The sequence below is a fragment of the Capra hircus genome, chromosome 4, assembly GCF_001704415.2.
Source record: "Capra hircus breed San Clemente chromosome 4, ASM170441v1, whole genome shotgun sequence".
NCBI lineage: Eukaryota > Metazoa > Chordata > Mammalia > Artiodactyla > Bovidae > Capra > Capra hircus.
Window position 1 is genome coordinate 9,840,457 of NC_030811.1, and position 19,100 is coordinate 9,859,556.

Consider the following 19,100-nt stretch of genomic DNA (forward strand, 5'->3'; position numbering starts at 1 on the left):
AGTCTCCCCACTATGTACCCTAATCACAGAGTAGAATATGCTCTTGCTCTAGTATCATGCTCCAGCAGTATGCTCCAGGATTAAGCAACTGTTGCTATGTTGCTACCCGGAGTTTCCTACCCACCTTCCTCAAATCATCAACATGAGCACAACTTCAGTGCTTCTCCCAGACCTGCTACATCACAAGAAGGCAAGACCGTCTCCACTAGTGGCCACTTCTCCCCTGTGGAAGATACTTTCTTCTCTCTCATATAGCTCAACTCAGCTTGATTTAAAAAATCATACAAAGGAAAAAAACAAACCTTTTGGACAATGAATTAACCAAGCTCATTCACCTTGTTCCAGGCAGTAGCGGAAGAATCAACCTGGCCCTCCAAATTCGGGTTTTATTCATTCAGGGAGTCTGTATCCATGTCACCGAGACACAAGGGAGCCTTAATATGTTTGCATTTTCTGAGTAGGAATATGCTTTCCACTGAACATTTGAATATTCTCTAAGTGGGGCAAACTCATCAACAGATGGCCATGTGGTAGAAAACACACACAGTGTTTTCGAGTACTCTGAATTCCATTGCAGGAACATGGGTGGAAATAATTTCTCTTTCCACAGCCAGACTCTTTGAAGTATTTCTTTAGCCAGTCTAATTGGGCGGCTTCACTTGGCCCAATCCAGCACAGAGAACGTTGATCACATGACTTGGCAAGCAAGGCGCGTTTAATTGACGTCTCAACAGGCTTGGATATTGGGAAAGAGAATTATTAGGACATTTTGATGTCTGCTAATGAGAAATGACAGCAATTTTCTTGGTCTCAATATTGTCTGGCACTTGGTGCTGGCATCCATGATGTCTAGGAAGGTCTTTCCAGAGTAGGCTTGGCATATTTTGCAGACTGGGGCTACCGTGTCAGCTCTGGGACAAAATTACATGATGCCCAAGGAATTGCAACCCATTAGATCTTTCTTTTGCTTTACTTGATAATAAGACTACATTTTAAAAGGCAAATCTGTATACATTTAGAGTATTTCACTTTTACTTGGTTTAAGATAAAAGGTTTTCAGATAAAACATTTCACTAAAATTTGGAAGCAGTCATATGTGAGACTACCCAAACAGTAAGTGAGCAAAATTTTCTTGAAAACTGCTGCACTTTCCATGGGAAACTTTTGCATTAATGGAATTAGCCATTTACAACGAATACAACAGAAGAACATTATTTGGGTGGATGGACTTTTTCATTCCAGATCCCAACAATCTGAACTATACTGTTGTCAACACTCTTTTGCCAGGAGGGAGCAAAGCAGGATGCAACCATGATAAGAAATGAAACAGAGAGAGTTCTTGTTTACCACCATTTTATAACGATAGAAACAGGGGCCAACAATGCATTCTTCATATTTTCATCAGGTGAGTGGTGAAAAAAAATCACAAGATTCATTATTTAGTAGTTTTTTTTTTGTTTGTTTGTTTGTTTTTTTTTTTCACAGAGAGATTGGGAAACAAGACCAGGTATCTCGAATTTAAGGAGTATATAAATTTGACTCTGCTGGGCCACAGCTGGAGGTATTCCTGAAGGGAGAAAGCATCTCCTTCTTTAGATTTAGGTTAACAATCACAAAATAATCTTAAAGTTAACATTGTATCCCAAGAGAACTAATTACTCATCAGTTGCTGCCTAACATTATATCTTAAACAGTTGAGGCAAACTTCAATAATGCAGAAACTCTTCTGCCATTTTCAGTAAAAGAAATGTTGACCATCGAATTGACATCACACAATCCAATGCCTCCAAAAATTATTTGGCAGTCTTCTAAGATTTTTTTAGTTCAGAGATTATTTTCAGCCAATAGTCTGCTGGGTAGACTTTAATGTCATTTAGGGATGCCCCTGGTGAGGAAACTCTACTCTTTTCTTCCAGAGAATAAACCTGTTTCATGGTAAAACTGAGTGATGAGGAACTCCATCTGAAGCCAAACTTTGGACCTGAGGTGTTGAAAGATCACTGTCCCCTGGCCGCTCAACCCACCCACTTGACTCCGCATCCTGCTGCCCCTTTGGAGGGACCAGTCTCTTCACAGTATGGCATTCGTAACTCTATCTATCACCTCTGGAGAATCACCTGTTTTGATTATAACTGTGATAGACATTCTACTTCCCTGATAGCTCAGTGGGTAAAGAACCTGCCTGCAATGCAGGAGATCCTGGTTCGATTCCTGGGTCAAGAAGATCCGCTAGAGAAGAGAGAAGCTACCCACTCTGGTATTCTTGTGCTTTCCTTCTGTGGCTCAGCTGGAAAGAATTCTCCAGCCATGAGAGAGACCTGGGTTCAGTCCCTGGGTTGGGAAGGTCTCATGCAGAAGGGAAAGGCTACTTACTCACTCCAGTATTCTGGCCTGGAGAATTCCATGGACTATAGTTCATGGGATCACAAAGAGTTGGACCCGACTGAGAGACTTTCACTTCACTTCAGAGAGTTTACACATCATCTGTACCCTTCACAACAATACTGGTAGGAGTTACTATTAGTCTCCTTTTATTAATACTGAAACAGAGCAATGATACTCTGGTAAAACAGTTTTATATAAAAAAAAATAGTCTGGATTTCTAGGGTTTGTCAAGTTCCACAGAATAAATTCTCCCACTGTGCCTGGTTTAACCTACCAAGCTGAAACAACCAGTTCATAAAATTCCTAAACAATAATCTTGGCTGCAGTACACCACTCAAACAGGATGGTGCTAACCAGGGAGATTTAGCAACTTCCCAAGGGTCATATGACATACAGAAATCTAAGTGAGGGTTCCCCTTGAGGTCTGGGGACTCTGAAGCTGGGTCTCCTTCCTAGCACACCTCTCCACAGTCCGTGTTTACTTCTGCACTTGGACTCTGCCTGTCCCAATCTTTACTCCCGACCAACGAAGGAGTGTAGCCAGGGCTCAGGTCCTCCTTGAACCCTTCCTGACCATTTTAGTTTGCATGGTTCTCTTGCACATTATCCTGTCTACAGTTGCCTTTATACCAGTTTGGCACATCCGTTACCTTCTACTCATATATTAATGTTTTCTGTGTATTTGTCCTGCTTCCTGTTGTAACCACTTCATCTCCTTCATAAAGAAGTGGGCTCTGATCTGTATTTCTGTATCCACACAGTGCGGCACATACAAAACAGACATAATATTACTGAATGAATTGAAACTGTCTATGAATTAAAGTTATCCCTATACACCAAGTTTGTAAAGCAGAAGACTCGCAAACACAGTCTTAGGAACACAGTGACTAATGTAAATATGAAAGCACAGAAAAGAAAAAGTATGATTTGTGAGATAAATTCTCCTTTCTTGTGTTTTGAGTGTATATAAATATCTCAGAAATTTCCCTCCTTATATTTCAATTAAACAGCCCTCTATATTCTTCCCCCTAATGGAGAGATATGGAGGTGGGTGTTTTCTATCTGTTTTTCTCTTCACTCTGAACCTTGGATGAAATAGTCAATGGGGTTCAAACTACAGGGGAATTGAATGAATAATGTTAAGTCCCTCAAGACCTGGCTCTGGCATTTTATCACCTCTGAGAAGTTCAGGATCACAGCTCCTCTGTTTGTAAAGTGGTGTGCCTTTCAACATGATTTGCACATCAACTTTTGGCAAAGGCTCTTTATTCAAAGAGAAAGACATATTTTTGAAACTATTGAAAGAGCCTCCATAAAACTGAAATTAAATCCTTTCTTTCTATGTTTAATCTTGGCCATCTTTCCAAAGCAAGGCATGAAAGAAGGGATTAATTTGAAATTTGGGCTGCCTTAGAAATGAAAAGGTCCTTGGGCTGTGTTTCTTCAAATGACCTGCACTATTTTAATCCAATGTAATTTATTTGGCTGTAGCTGAGAGAATGGCCTCTAAATCCCCTTCCAACATTTCTACACAGGTAGCACTCCCCACCTCTCTCCATCTCACTTTATCTGCAGAGGCCAGGTGAAAATGTGAGTAAAGGAGCTGCTGGAATGATTGTTTCTTTTCCTAACAAGTGTGATTTCAGGAAGTGACATCACTTGTCATTCAGCTTCTTTCCCCAAGTGCTCCAGCTTGGTGAGAAAGTGAGATTCTCAGCTAGAGAATGTACACAAATAAGCACAAGCTTCCTAATACTGAAACTGTACATATTTTATTGAAAACTGCTTTCTCTACCCAGTGCCATACTGGAGCCATCTCACCCTAATTCCTCCCTGTCCATTTGATAAGAAAAAAAACACAGAAGTAAACAAGTAAATAATGTGAAAAGATGAAACAGTTGCTTAAAACCAGAAAGAATCTATGATATAATATATTAAATAATTTACCATACAATTATCTTTATATATATTTTGAAAACATGAACATTACCAACCTAGACTATAAAATGTGAACACATGGTTTAATTTACCCTCAGCTCACAATTCACAGCATCACAGTGAGATGGCTAGATAGCATCACTCACTCAACGGACATAAATCTGAGCTAACTCTGGGAGATAGTGAAGGAAAGGAGAAGCCTGGCATTCTGCAGTCCACGGGGTTGCAAAGAGTCGGACATGACCTAGTGACTGAACAACGGCATCAACACAATTCCAATGAACCAGGGATATGAAAAAGAATGAAGAGTATAAAAACCCGTATTTTTCATGAAAATATGCACTTCATTGGAGGGGGCTGTTTGATATTCTCTTCTAGTATCCCTGCCTTCTTCCTTTCTTTTCTCCATACTCCACACTTGTCCTCTATGCAGGACAGAGTCAGCCCTCAACATACTGATGAATGAATGAAAAATGAACACATGATGCTGAGAATATAGACGGCTGGTTTCCCATAGTCATCCAGTTTTATCCCACAGACACTTAAGTAACAAGAACGGACTGAGCATCTAAAGCAGGTCTTGGTGTAGGGATGAAATGGGAGAACTGGTGGGGGCAGGTAAGACTGGGGGAATTTGGAAACTGTTCACTTTATTACAAAGAAGCACAGTCTGGCTACTTAATGCCATGTCTAGATTAGAGCAGATTCATCCAGGGCATATAAATCAGTCAGGATAGCCATTATATTTGCAAATAAAGCCTTTTATCTTTTCAGTGAATATTGGCTTAAATATTTAGAAGCTCTCTGATCTTTTCTTTGAGAATCAACTCTATCAGTATTCAGGCAAATAACTGGCTGGCTGTTTTTTGTTTGTTTTTTAGTTGAAAGATAATTGCCTTAAAGTACTGGGTTGGTTTCTGCCAAACATTGTGGCTGGCTGGTTTTTAAGACTTAGTAATACAATAAAAGTTACAACAAGATCTAGGATGCTTTCTCTTTTTACAAAGCACCTTAAGAGGCAATATTTCATTGACTATCCCAGAGGAAACTTAAGTTCAAAGAGGTTAAGTGATTGTCCAAAGCACAAAGCTAAGACAGCGCAGAGGGTAAAATAAAGGAGGCCAAGAGGAAGTGAATTAAACCCAATCCTTCTTGTTTAATTGTAGCTAGTGACCTGTAACATGTACCTGAAGAGCCGACTTCACCCTCCAGGGGTATAGATGAAATCCACACATTCTCTAGGAGGGTTGAAGGAAATAGAGGATTCATACATAGGGAAGAGAGTATTCTTTGCTAGTCTTACTACAGAAGCTGACAAAGAAATAAGTCTGGCTACACAACCCGAGGATCTGAGGATTTGACATTAGAACATCTGATTTCAAACACTGAGGCTTCTTTCCCTCTCCACAGTTTCCTGGTAGTAACAATGCACGCATGATACTGCATGATAAATTAAAGGATGACGTTCATCTTATTCACATTTATACTGTTTAAATAAACAAGTTTTTTTGCCATTTAATAGGTAATCAATATTTAAACATACCTTTATTTATTACTTTAGTCACCTAATGTGAAGAACTGACTCATTGGAAAAGACCATGATGCTGGGGAAGAAAGAAGACAGAAGTAGAATGGGACGACAGAGGATGAGACGGTTGGATGGCATCACTGACTCGAAGGACATGAATTTGAGCAAGCTCCAGGAGATAGTGAAGGATAAGCAAGCCCGGTGTGCTGCGGTCCATGGGGTTGCAAAGAGTTGGGCATGACTTTGCAATTGAAAAACAATATTTATTTTAGAAAAGCTCATACAATCAGCCACCAGAGTCAGACATTCAGACATGACTGAGCAACCAAACAACAACAAAGGAAGCAAAGCAAAGGGCGCAGGATGGACACAGCAGCACAGACGATCAAAAGAGCCCTTCCCTGCCCTTGAAGGGCTTCCCTGGCGGCTCAGACGGTAAAGCATCTGCCTGCAATGTGGGCCACCCAGGTTTAATCCCTGGGTCGGGAAGATCCTCTGGAGAAGGGAATGACCAGCCACTAGAGTACTCTTGCCTGGAAAACTCCACGGACAGAGGAGCCTGGCAGGCTACAGTCTATGGGGTCGCAAAGAGTCGGACACGACTGAGCGACTTCACTTTCTTTTCTTTCTTTCATACAATCAACCAGCACAAGAGTTGACTACAATCTGGTATCAGACAAAGACCTTTTGCAGTTGTTACAAATTACTTCAGCACTGTCACTACATTTTCTCACAACTTTCTTCAACAAATGGTGTCTAAACACGGCAATATTCTCCTCACATATTATTTGAAACATGTAGGTTTGTTGGCCCATATATTGAATCCATCCCTATAATTTCTTGTAATTTTAAGCCTCTTGGAGATTTTGGGCTGCTGTGTCTATCACTGCTCCCTCTGCTTTTAATTTGTTATTGTTCAGTCACTTAGTCATGTCCAACTCTTTGTTACACCGTAAACTGCAGCACGCCAGGATTCCCAGTTGTTTACCATCTCCTGGACCTTGCTCAAACTCATGTTCGTTGAGTCAGTGATGCCATCCAACCATCTCATCCTCTGTCATCCCCTTCTTCTCTTGTCTTCAATCTTTCCCAATATCAGTGTCTTTTCTAATGAGTCAGTTCTTCACATCATGTGGTCAAAGGATTGGAGCTTTAGCTTCAGCATCAGTCCTTCACGTGAATATTCAGGACTGATTTCCTTTAGGATTGACTGGTTTGATCTTGCAGTCCAAGGGACTCTCAAGAGTCTTCTCCAATACCACAGGTGAAAAACATCAATTCTATGACGTGCAGCCTTCTTTATGGTCCAGCACTCACATCCATACATGACTACTGAAAAACCCATAGCTTTGACTAGAAACACCACTGTCAGCAAAGTAACGTGTCTGCTTTTTAATGATGTCTAGCTTGATCGTAGCATTTCATCCAAGGAGCAATCGTCTTTTAATTTCATGGCTGCAGTCACTGTCTGCAGTGATTTTGGAACCTAAGAAAATAGCCTGCCATTTTTTCCGCTGTGTCCTCATCTTTTGGCATGAAGTGATGGGACCAGATGCCATGATCCTAGTTTTTTGAATGTTGAGTTTTAAGCCAGATTATCCACTCTCCTCTTTCACCTTCAAGAGGCTCTTTAGTTTCTCTCACTTTCTGCCATAAGGGTGGTGCCATGTGCATATCTGAAGTTATTGATATTTCTCCTGGCAATCTTGATTCCAGCTTGTTCTTCGTTCAGCCTAGCATTTCTCATGATGTACTCTGCATATTAGTTAAATAAGCAGGGTGACAATATACAGCCTTGAAGTACTCTTTTTTTTTTTCCAATTTAGAACCAGTCTGTTGTTCCATGTCCTTTTCTAACTGTTGCTTCTCGACCTGCATACGGATTTCTCAGGAGCCTGGTAAAGTGGTCTGGTATTCCCATCTCTTTAAGAATTTTCCACAGTTTGTTGTGATCCACACAGTCAAAGGCTATAGCATAGTCAATAAAGCAGAAATACATGTTTTTTATGGAATCCTCTTGTTTTTTTTTTTAAACGATCCAATGGATGTTGGCAATTTGATCTCTGCTTCTTCTGCCTTTTTAAAATTCAGCTTGAACATCTGAAAGTTCTTGGTTCACATACTGTTGAAGCCTGGCTTGGAGAATTTTGAGCATTACTTTGCTAACATGTGAGTGCAGTTGTGCAGTAGTTTGAACATTCTTTGGCATTGCCTTTCTTTGGGATTGGAATGAAAGCGGACCTTTTCCAGTCCTATGGCCACTGCTGAGTTTTCCAAATTTGCAGTCATATTGAGTGCAGCACCTTCACAGTATCATCTTTCAGGATTTGAAATAGTTCAACTGGAATTCCATCACCTCCACTAGCTTTGTTCATAGTGATGCTTCCTAAGGCCCACTTGACTTCACATTCCAGGATGTCTGGTCAAGGTGAGTGATCACACCATCATGATTATCTGGGTCATGAAGATTTTTTTGTATAGTTCTTCTATGTATTCTGGTCATCTCTTCTTAATATCTTCTGCTTCTGTTAGGTCCATACCATTTCTGTCCTTTATTGTGCCCATCTTTGCATGAAATATTCCCTTGGTATCTGTAATTTTCTTAAAGTGATCTTTGTTTTTTCCCATTCTGTTTTTTCCCTCTATTTATTTGCATTGATCCCTTAGAAGGATTTCTTATCTCTCCTTGCTATTTTTTGGAACTCTGCATTCAGATATATGTTTCTTTTCCTCTTTTGCCTTTTGCTTCTCTTCTTTTCTTAGCTATTTGTAAGGTCTCCTCAGAGAAACATTTTGCCTTTTTGCATTATTTTTCTTGGGGTGGTTTTGATTACTGCCTCTTGCACAATGTCATGAACCTATGTCCATAGTTCTTCCAGGCACTCTGTCTATCAGATATAATCCCTTGAATCTATTTGTCACTTCCACTGTATAATCATAAGAGATTTTATTTAGGTCATACCTGAATGGTCTAGTGGTTTTCCCCACTTTCTTCAATTTAAGTCTGAATTTGGCAATAAGGAGTTCATGATCTGAGCCACAGTCAGTTCCCAGTCTTGTTTTTGCTGACTGTATAGAGCTTCTCCATCTTTGTTTGCAAAGAATATAATCAGTCTCATTTTGGTGTTGGCCATCTGGTGATGTCCATGTGTAGAGTTTTCTCTTGTGTTTTGGAAGAGGGTGTTTGCTATGACCAGTGTGTTCTCTTTGCAAAACTCTGTTAGGATTTGTCCTGTTTCTTGCCTGTTCCTCCAGGTATCTTTTGACTTCCTACTTTTGCATTCCAGTCCCCTATAATGAAAAGCACATCTTTTTTTGGGTGTTATTTCTAGAAGGTCTTGTAGGTCATCATAGAACCATTCAACTTCTGCTTCTTCAGCATTAGTACTTGGCACATAGACTTGGATTACTGTGATACTGAATGGATTTGCCTTGGAAATGAATGGAGATCATTCTGTTGTTTTTGAGATTGCACTCAACTACTGCATTTCTGACTCTTTCGTTGACTGTGAGGGCTACTCTATTTCTTCTAAGGGATTCTTATCCACAGTAGTAGATATAATGGTCATCTGAGTTAAATTTACCCATTCTAGTCCATTTTAGTTCACTGATTCCTAAGACGTCCGTGTTCACTCTTGCCATCTCCAGTTTGACCGCTTCCAATTTACCTTGATTCAGGGACCTAGCATTCCAGGTTCCTAGGCAATATTGTTCTTTACAGCATCGGACTTTACTTTCACCACCAGACACATCCACACGTTGGTACTGCTTTTGCTTTGGCTCAGCCTCTTCATTCCTTCTGGACTATTTCTCCACTCTTCTCCAGTAGCATATTGGGCACCTGCCGACTTGGGGAGTTCATTATCCAGTGTCATATCTCTTTGCCTTTTCATACCATTCATGGGGCTCTCACTGTAAGACTACTGAACTGGTTTGCCATTCCCTTTTCCAGCGGGCCATGTTTTGTCAGAACTCTCCACCATGACCTGTCCACCTTGAATGGCCCTACAAGCCATGGCTCATAGTTTCACTGAGTTAGACGAGGTTGTGATCCAAGTGATCAGTTGGTTAGTTTTCTGTGATTCTGGTTTTCATTCTGGCTGCCCTCTGATGGATGAGAATAAGAGGCTTATAGAAGCCTCCTGATGGGAGAGACTGGCTGTGGGTAAAACTGGGTCTTGCTCTGGTCTGCTAGGCAGGGCCATGCTCAGTAAATCTTTAATCAAATTTTCTTCTCATGGGTCAGGCTGTGTTTCCTCCCTCTAGTTTGGCCTGAAGTCGAACTATGGTAGGGATAATGGTGATAATAGTGACCTCCTTCAGAAGGACTTATGCCAGCAGGCTGCAGCTCCCAGGACTGCTGTGGTCAGTGCCCCTGACCCCAGGGCAGGACACTGTTGACCCTCACCTCTGCTGGAGACTCCCGGATGCTCATAGGCAAGTCTGGCTCAGTTTCTTGTCACTGTTCCTTTCTCTTGGGTCACAGTAAACACAGAAGGTTTTGTTGCGCCCTCCAAAAGCCTGTTTCCCTGGGAGTGCTCAGTCCTTTTGCCAGATCCCCAGGTTAGGAAATCTGCTGTGGGCCCTAGAACTTTTGTAACAATGTGAGATCTTCTTTGGTCTAATTGTTCTCCAGTCTGTGGGCTGTCTGCTCAGCAGCTCTACTGTGGCGCTAATGGTGATGTCCTCCAAGAAGACTTATGCCATGTGCTGGGCCTCCCAGGTCTGCTGCAGGTGTCCCCATGGAAGGTCACTGCTGACCCATGCCTCCACAGGGTCTAGGCGCCTCCTTAGCCAAAGTGAAAGGGTATCAGGCTCCTCTGTCCATGGAATTCTCCAGGCAAGAATACTGGAGTGGGTTGCCATTTCCTTCTCCAGGGGATCTTCCCAACCCAGGAATTGAACTCAGATCTTCTGAATTTCATACATTCTTTACCAAGTGAGCTACAAAGGAAGTCCCCTGCTTTAAATGAGTGTATCTTTTATTCTCTATGCTTCTTTCTCTGTTTTTTTTTTTCTTTTTCCTTTTGCTTTACTTTCTCTTCATAGCTTTACAAGCCTCATAAACTTGGATAAAAGACATTGATTTTAAAAAGCTCTTGATGCTTCTTGTGTTCTCTGCCATTTATTCACTCTTGGATTCAGTGCACATTCATTGAGCACATTTTTTTACAGCTTAAAATCTGGTGTTTATTAAATGTGCACAATATTTGGATATAACTGGCTTTTTACAAAAATCAGTAATGCCCATTACAAATAACTTATTTGGACAGCCTCAAAAATAGTTGGTTAACCTTAAAATACTGAGCACATATTATAGGCTGGCTGGACTCTAGGGATAAAGTCATGGACAGAACCTGGCACTACCTTTTCTCAGGTAGTATAAGCCGAAAAGAGAAGACAGACATTATTAAAGAATTGCGAATAATAAATGCAAAACCACAGCCATCACTAATAGTAAGAGGAAGAGATATGTCCTTGAAATAAGAGGATTTGGCCTAATTACAGTTTCATGGAAAGCTTCCCCAAGAAGGTGACTACTGATGAGATCTCAAAGATGACTAAGAATATACTGAGCAAAGCAGAGAGAGGACGTGCAAAAGGCCTGCGGTTGTGGTAGTGGAAGGGGAGAGGGAATAGTGCAAGGATGCAAGGCACATATGGAAAACTGAAAGGAAGCCAGTGGGACCAGCGGGGAGACAGGGAGGAAAAGTATGGCCCACAGTCCAGGTTAAAGACATAGTCATACTGAGTTCACTTCAGTTCAGTCGCTTAGTTGTGCCTGACACTTTGCGACCCCATGGACCACAGCATGCCAGGCCTCCCTGTCCATCACCAACTCCTAGAGTCCACTCAAACTCATATCCATTGAGTCAGTGATGCCATCCAACCATCTCATCCTCTGTCGTCCCCTTCTCCTCCTGCCCACAATCCCTCCCAGCATCACGGTCTTTTCCAATGAGTCAACTCTTCACATGAGGCAGCCAAAGTATTGGAGTTTCAGCTTCAACATCAGTCCTTCCAATGAACACCCAGGACTGATCTCCTTTAGGATGGACTGGTTGGATCTCCTTGCAGTCCAAGGGACTCTCAAGAGTCTTCTCCAACACCACAGTTCAAAAGCATCAATTCTTCAGCGCTCAGCTTTCTTTATAGTCCAACTCTCACATCCATACACAACCACTGGAAAAACCATAGCCTTGACTAGACAGACCTTTGTTGGCAAACTAATGTTTCTGCTTTTTAATATGCTGTCTAGGTTGGTCATAACTTTCCTTCCAAGGAGAAAGCATCTTTTAATTTCATGGCTGCAGTCACCATCTGCAGTGATTTTGGAGCCCAGAAAAATAAAGTCAGCCACTGTTTCCTCATCTATTTGCCATGAAGTGATGGGACTGGATGCCATGATCTTAGTTTTCTGAATATTGAGCTTTAAGCAAACTTTTTCACTCTGACTTGTAAGCCAGCTGAACTTACAGCTGAAGGATGGATTCCAGTTCCACAAAGCCATTAATCCACCCAATGACTGCCAGGCTGTTTTTTTTTTTTTTTGGTAGCAAAATTCAAATTCCAAATTGTCTTAATTGGTGTCTAAATTTGTGGTAGTTCCAAATGGATGGTGGGTTCAAATGTCCTTGTGCCAACAAGTCTAGGATTTTATGCCCTAAGTTAGTGTGACTTTCAGCAGGTAGGAACAATTTCTTTTTAAATAGTTATACTTTGAGTTAAGTTCCTTACGGACATAATGGATTATAAATAACATGATGTGAGCTACTGAAAACCACTTCACTTTTTATGTGTGCAGTAATAAGGTGCAGTATAATTTATGGTTTACAAATTTGTACACCCAGAGTCATAGCTCCAGGATGCAGCATGTAGAATAGTTCACTTTTAAAAATTAATTTATTTTATTTATTTGTTTATTTGCTTTCCCGGGGGGAGCTAACACTGAATCTTCATTGCTGTGCTCAGGCTTTCTCTAGTTCCAGCGAGCAAGGGCTACTCATTGTTGCAGCGGGTGGGCTTCTTATCGCAGGGGCTTTTCTCGTTGTAGAGCACAGACCCTAGAGTGCATGGGCTTCAGTAGCTGTCGTACAGGGGCTCAGTAGCTGTGACGCACAAGCTTAGTTGCTCCAAGGTGTCTGGAATCTTCCTGGACTAGGGAACCTGTGTCCCCTCCACCGGCAGGTGGATTCTTATCCACTGCACCACCAGGCAAGTCCTAGAATAGTTTGCTTATAATTTTCAGTTTTCCTTCTAAAATTGGCTACTGAAAAATTTACTTTTGCATTTCTGGGGCAACACCAGTACCTGTTCTAAGTATATCAGAATTCAGAAATCACGCAATTTCAGAACTGGACGAGATCTCCATACACCATCTAGTTTGCCTACTCTTACTTCCTCTGGAAACAGTCATGTCTATCCATCTGGGCAAGGTGACAGTCTTCCCTTTAATAAAAAGATATCTGGAAAAATATTTCCTCTCAGAATGAAGGTCTGATATGTAGCAATTCTTGCAGAGTTCCACCCCGAAACATTGCTTGTCTTTGTCAAATATCCTCTTGTACTTGTGAAAATAGTCACAAGTTTTCATATTATTGAGGATACCCTGGGAGTTTTTAGGGCAGTTCCCTATAGGGGATTAATTGTGTATGTAAGAATGACTGAAACTTCAGCAGCATGAGAAAAGTTATCTGCTAAGCCCTGAGATAAAGAATAGGTTTCTGAATTAATTTATGCAAACTAGACCCATAAATATGAAGTGTAAAGAACGCATGTGAAAAATGGGATGATAATTAGATCATAAAAAGCATTTGATATATCAGAATGTAAGCTTGGAGACTGAAAAGGGCAATCTGTGTTGCATCACAAACAGAAAAAGACTGTAAATATAATCATGAAGTTTTGCTCAAAATAAAGACAAATTCATGTACTTTTGAGGGAGTAAAAGAGGAATAAGTCAACATAAGCAGATAAACTATCAATATCTAATATGATCAGTCTACTCTTTGCATCATGGCTTTATGATTTGATATGCTACTACTCAGTGCTTAGAGATTTACTGAGAATGGAATGCCTGCATAGGAGGCGGCACTAGTGGTAAAGAACACGCCTGCCAGTGCAGGAGACATAAGAGAGGTGCATTCGATCCCTGGGTCAGGAAGATCCCCTGGAGGAGGGCATGGCAACCCACTCCAGTATTCTTGCCTGGAGAATCCCATGGACAGAGGACCCTGGAGGGCTACAGTCCACAGGTTGCAAAGAGTTGGACCGATTGGAGTGACTTAGCTTGCATAAAACTGTAACAATGTATCTGCATTTCATCATAAACTAGCATCTTTAGTTTGAGGACAAGAAAAAGAAAAAAAAAAGTTCTTATCTCTTTCTTGCCGTCTGTGGCTTTCCCTGTGAGATTTCCTCACTCAAATTATGACACCCTGACTCCTCCACGGAGTGGTTTGTAAATGACAATCCTCTGAGCCCCATATAGAATTTATTTGAAAATTAATTCCTCCATGTATAAGCAACAAATAAACAGATACAGGCCTAGGACATACCAAATAACCTTTAATATCATTCAATTCTTCTGGGAAAAAAAAAAAAAAAAAGGAAAACTAATCATTCACTGCAAGCCGAAATCTGCCATGGAAACGATAACAAACAATGAATAGCAGCAAGAAATTATGTGACAGATTGTGTGACAATTATTAGTATAGAAATTCAAAGCAAAGGGATGATTGGTCCAAGGGGATGAAATGGCAATAATTTATTGAGTGCTAACATGTGCTAAAGGGCTTCCCTGGTGGCTATACTGTGTATTCAATGAAATAAGCAGCTATAGAAAGTTATTTGCTTTTACATTAAACAGCAAAGTGGTCACTGAGATAGGAAGCGCTTGCAACCACCAGCAACTTTCTTTCATTAGAATTTCCATTTTTAGGAAACAAGGTTGTAGTAGGTAAAGGTGGTATTCATAGCACATAAAACACACTGTCTGCATTCTAGCAGTGGAGTGAAAATACTCAGTTTCATCAAAGTTACTTAATTCACCATCAGATATCAAACAACGAATGTCACAGGCTGAAAGTTAACATTTTGATGTGACTGAAAGGGTATAATTTTAGTTATAAGTCCTTTATTCTAATTAATTTTAATGTCAATCATTTTTATTCTTTATTCATTGAAATATTCTTACGTACCTATACATAATCCCTTATAGATAATGAATCTACTGAGTGTCTACCTGTCTTGTATGTCTTCCTATTAATGTTAATTTTTCTAAGGGTTCTTTTTTGTCTCTTTTAAAAAATACCCTCATAAACAAAGTGTAGTACAGTAAAATAAATTACAGATATTTTTCTTAGTTGAGGTATTACAATATACACTGAACACAATGTCTGATTGTACATTACTACTGAGTGACTGAACTGAACTGAACATTACTATAAATAATGATACGAAGAGGATCAGAGAACACTTTTGCATTTTTACTGTCACCAGAACTCTAGTAATATTTTGCTTGTTATTGTTTTCTAAAAGTAAAATGAAGAGAAAGCATTCTCTGTAATTAGAGGATTTATTTCATATGGAAATAAATTAGATTTCATATGGAGAAAAGATTGAAGACGACTCAATCTCTTTCCTCACTCCCTCTTACACACATGCACACACACACACATACACACATACTATACAACAGATGACCTTTCACATATATGTTTTATGGCAAATCTGTCTTCAAAAGTGCTTGGCAAGCAGCTATGCACTATTGGAAAATTAACATTACAATTATAAAGTTAATATCTACCTTAATATTTTAATTGCAAAAAAATTATTTAACTTTTCAGGGTGAAGCTGTTATGTAAAACAAGGCACATTGTGTTGTAAAAGTCATGTTTGCATGCTACTTTTTAGTTTTTGATATTTAAAATATTATAGTCTTGTGCTTTTACTTTACATATGCAACCCCGATCAACTTTGTTCCACTTTCCAGCTCATTTTTATGATCTAAAAAGTGTGGCCAAACAATCATAAAAGAGCAGGAGACACTACTGTCCAGAAACTAAGTGTTCAAATTACACTCTATCTGCCTCTCCGATGAGTTGGTAAATGAGAATCCAATCAGAGAAAGCACAATAACACAACTTTCCAAACAATCTATCCAGAAAAGACACAGCTTAGACACACAGAGGCACATACAAGCTCAGCACTCGCATCTCAACTGTGTTTACAGAACATCAGAAACATTGGTACTTCTTTTTGAGTCGTTAGGCTTGACAGAACATATTTTGACAACTTGAATACTATTCTAGAAAAGCAAAAAAATGAAATCTGGGTGCTTCAGAATCAAGTGATTTACTATGTGGATTATTCAGGTTGTTGGGCTTTAAATCATAGCTGAAGACCTGGGATTCTCATGCAATTACACGTTTAAAGTGAGATAAATTGGCACTCACAGTTGTGGCAGGTGGCCCCACTGTATCCAGTCTCATCGCAAGTGCATTTGAAGCTGTCCCATGTTTGAGAGCACTTCCCACCGTGCTCACAGTGATTGGGCACACATCTGTCAGAGAAAGAGACAAACAGAAATAAACCAACAAGCAAATGAGATTTATGAGTGGCCAAATTCCAAGCTGTCTGGGCAATATATCATTTCAATGCCAGGTTGCCTTAACAAGGCAATTAATCCTTGTTAGTTTAAGCAGATTAATATGATTCATGATGGAAGGTGCCAAACACACAAAAGATGATGTATCACAGGCATGGTGTTTCCCATTTTTGAGTAAACAGTAGAAATTAACAAACAGTTGAGAGATTCATTTGCATATCACAGATTCATTTTATTTTCTTTTGCACAAAGACAAAGACACTAGTTAAATTTTCTTCCAGTGAGAGACAAAAATATTAACCATCTTGTTTTCTGTACTATCCTTTATCAAAGCCAATAGTACCAAGTCAGAAAGGCTTTTGTTTTTTTGTTTTTTTTTTTTTTTTTAACAGCAATTTGAGTTTCTGAAATGGTCACAACAAATAGAATGTACTAGCCTTAAAGAAAAGATTTCTAAGTCTTCCTTACCCCTTCTCCTATGCCCTTCTGGCTAAGAAAAACCACCCACATAACATGGTAGCAAGTATAATACAGGGGAAAAGTACAGGTTGGTATTCAAATCTTTCTTTTTGCATTTCCTTGATGGCCAATTGGGATAATGCAATTTAACCATTCTAAGCTTCACTATTCTCATTTGAAAAATGAAGTAATTATACATACCTGATAAATAGTTTTGAGGTTAGGAAATAATGTTCATAAAGTAGGTAATTAATATGCAAGAAATAGAGGGCCAACAAGCAGAAGCTATGACTATCTAAACCACAACTCATAGGGCACAATTTTATACTTTGCCTGTATCTTAGACATAGTTAAGTTGGAAACTGCTCTAGAAAACTGTTTCAATAGCACAAATTATTTTCTTCTTATGTATTAGCATTCACAAAAAATGTCTAGATTTGAATGGGAAACTATCTAAAGCAGAAAAGTCCACCCATATTAAAAAGGCAGAACTCATAATAGTGGGTCACAGGTTGATAGAGAAACATCCTACAAATATCAATAATCATAAAAGCCTGGTAGTGTCTTGCTGCAAAATAGAATAGGACTGACCTCAGAGATACTAGTCTCCATTCCCTGTTCTTAATTTACCATCAGCCATGCCTAAAACTACCCTAGCAGGGCATAGCCCAATTTGGCATGAAAGGCTGTTCCTCTCTAACTCTTTACAAATCTTTCATCAGGCAAGAAACAATTATTGAGCACTCTGGGAAACAGAAGATAAATCAGATTCTATTTGCTGCCTATCAAGAGCTTAAGCCTAGAAAAGTAAAACATTGTATCCACAAAAATCATCATATGAGGTGCAAATGAAAAGTGGCATGAGGTAGGGACTAGTAATGCACTATGGAATTTCCCATGAGGGATCTAGCTTACAATAAACTGCTTCTAGTGGAGCCTCAATGAATAGACAGACTGTAAGAGAACAAAATGAGAGGAAGAACATTATGAAGGGAAAAGACAGCATCAGAAGAGGATAATGATGGACTTTTACGAGGTGGGATGGAAAATTCACTCTACATTTAATAGGCACTTATATTCCATCTGCATTTGAACCAGGTGTTATTCAGGCTCCAAAGGTGTTTCTCCTCCAAAGACCCTATAACGTACATGGAGGTGGGAGATAAGATTGATGCAAAATGCAATACCAAGATGAATTTGATGAGTCATCAAAGCATATGAAATGTTACAGCAATGCGGAGACTAGAGTAGTTATGGGTAAAATATAAATAAAGGGTCTAATAAAGTGTATAGCATTTCATTTGTGCCTTAAAAGAGGACTTGCATTTTTTAGAATTAAAATGTTGAAAACTGTTCCCAGCAGAGGACTCAAGAAAGCAGCGAGAAGGAGGCAGAACCATGATCGGTGGGTGGGTGGGTGCTCCGGGGTTGTTCGGGTCTGTTGCCATAGCAACTTCCCTCTACAGGTGTGCAGGCATAGACCCCAGCTGAAGGCATTCTTATACAATAGTCCTGATTCTCCAGACCATGGGAGGAAGCAAGGGTACAGACACCTCAACATTACATACAGCTAAAAATCATCTGTGATATTTAATTTGGGATTTCAGTACTTAAATGCCTTTGTATGGTATGTTTACCTTCTAATTTGTTATGTTTAATAATAGCTTAGGCTAATAGTGAAAGTAATTTACATCAGCTCATTATATCAATTAATTCAGGGGGAAGTAGTACAGAGTGTACTATGTCTCAAAGGAAAACCTTGTTGGAATCTAAATGTGCTCTAAATAACATACAAATGAGAAAATCTATGTCAAAATGATTAAAATAAAAAGATTGGTGTGCACTCACACACACACAAGAACCATGTAATAGTCAAGTGAGATTAACTGAATATTTCTAAAATTCAGTATTAAGAATTTCTTTAAAAGAGATCTTTTATTCAAATAAAAGTTTAATATTATTAATGTTTGTTGAAATTTATATTTTTAAATTGACATTATACCCCTATGTTGATTACTAGCATTTTAATTCTTAATGGTAATAAATGTTTTATTTCTATATCAAGCTGATTCAAATATATTTCAAACCATAATATTTTATCACTACATTAAAAAAAAAATGTTAGGAGCAGTTACCAAGCAAAACACAATATGAATTAACCTAGCTTCCCCATTCCTAATT

General features: G+C 39.5%; 1 protein-coding gene across 1 annotated transcript in view; it reads right to left on the minus strand.

Annotated features, from left to right (window-relative positions):
* CNTNAP2 (contactin associated protein-like 2) overlaps window positions 1-19,100 on the minus strand; it is a 2,354,843-nt gene that overhangs the window by 897,543 nt on the left and 1,438,200 nt on the right. The window contains exon 12 of the mRNA XM_018046828.1: window positions 16,309-16,415. Within this exon, the coding sequence (XP_017902317.1) occupies window positions 16,309-16,415 (107 nt within the window). The remainder of the gene's footprint in view (window positions 1-16,308; window positions 16,416-19,100) is intronic.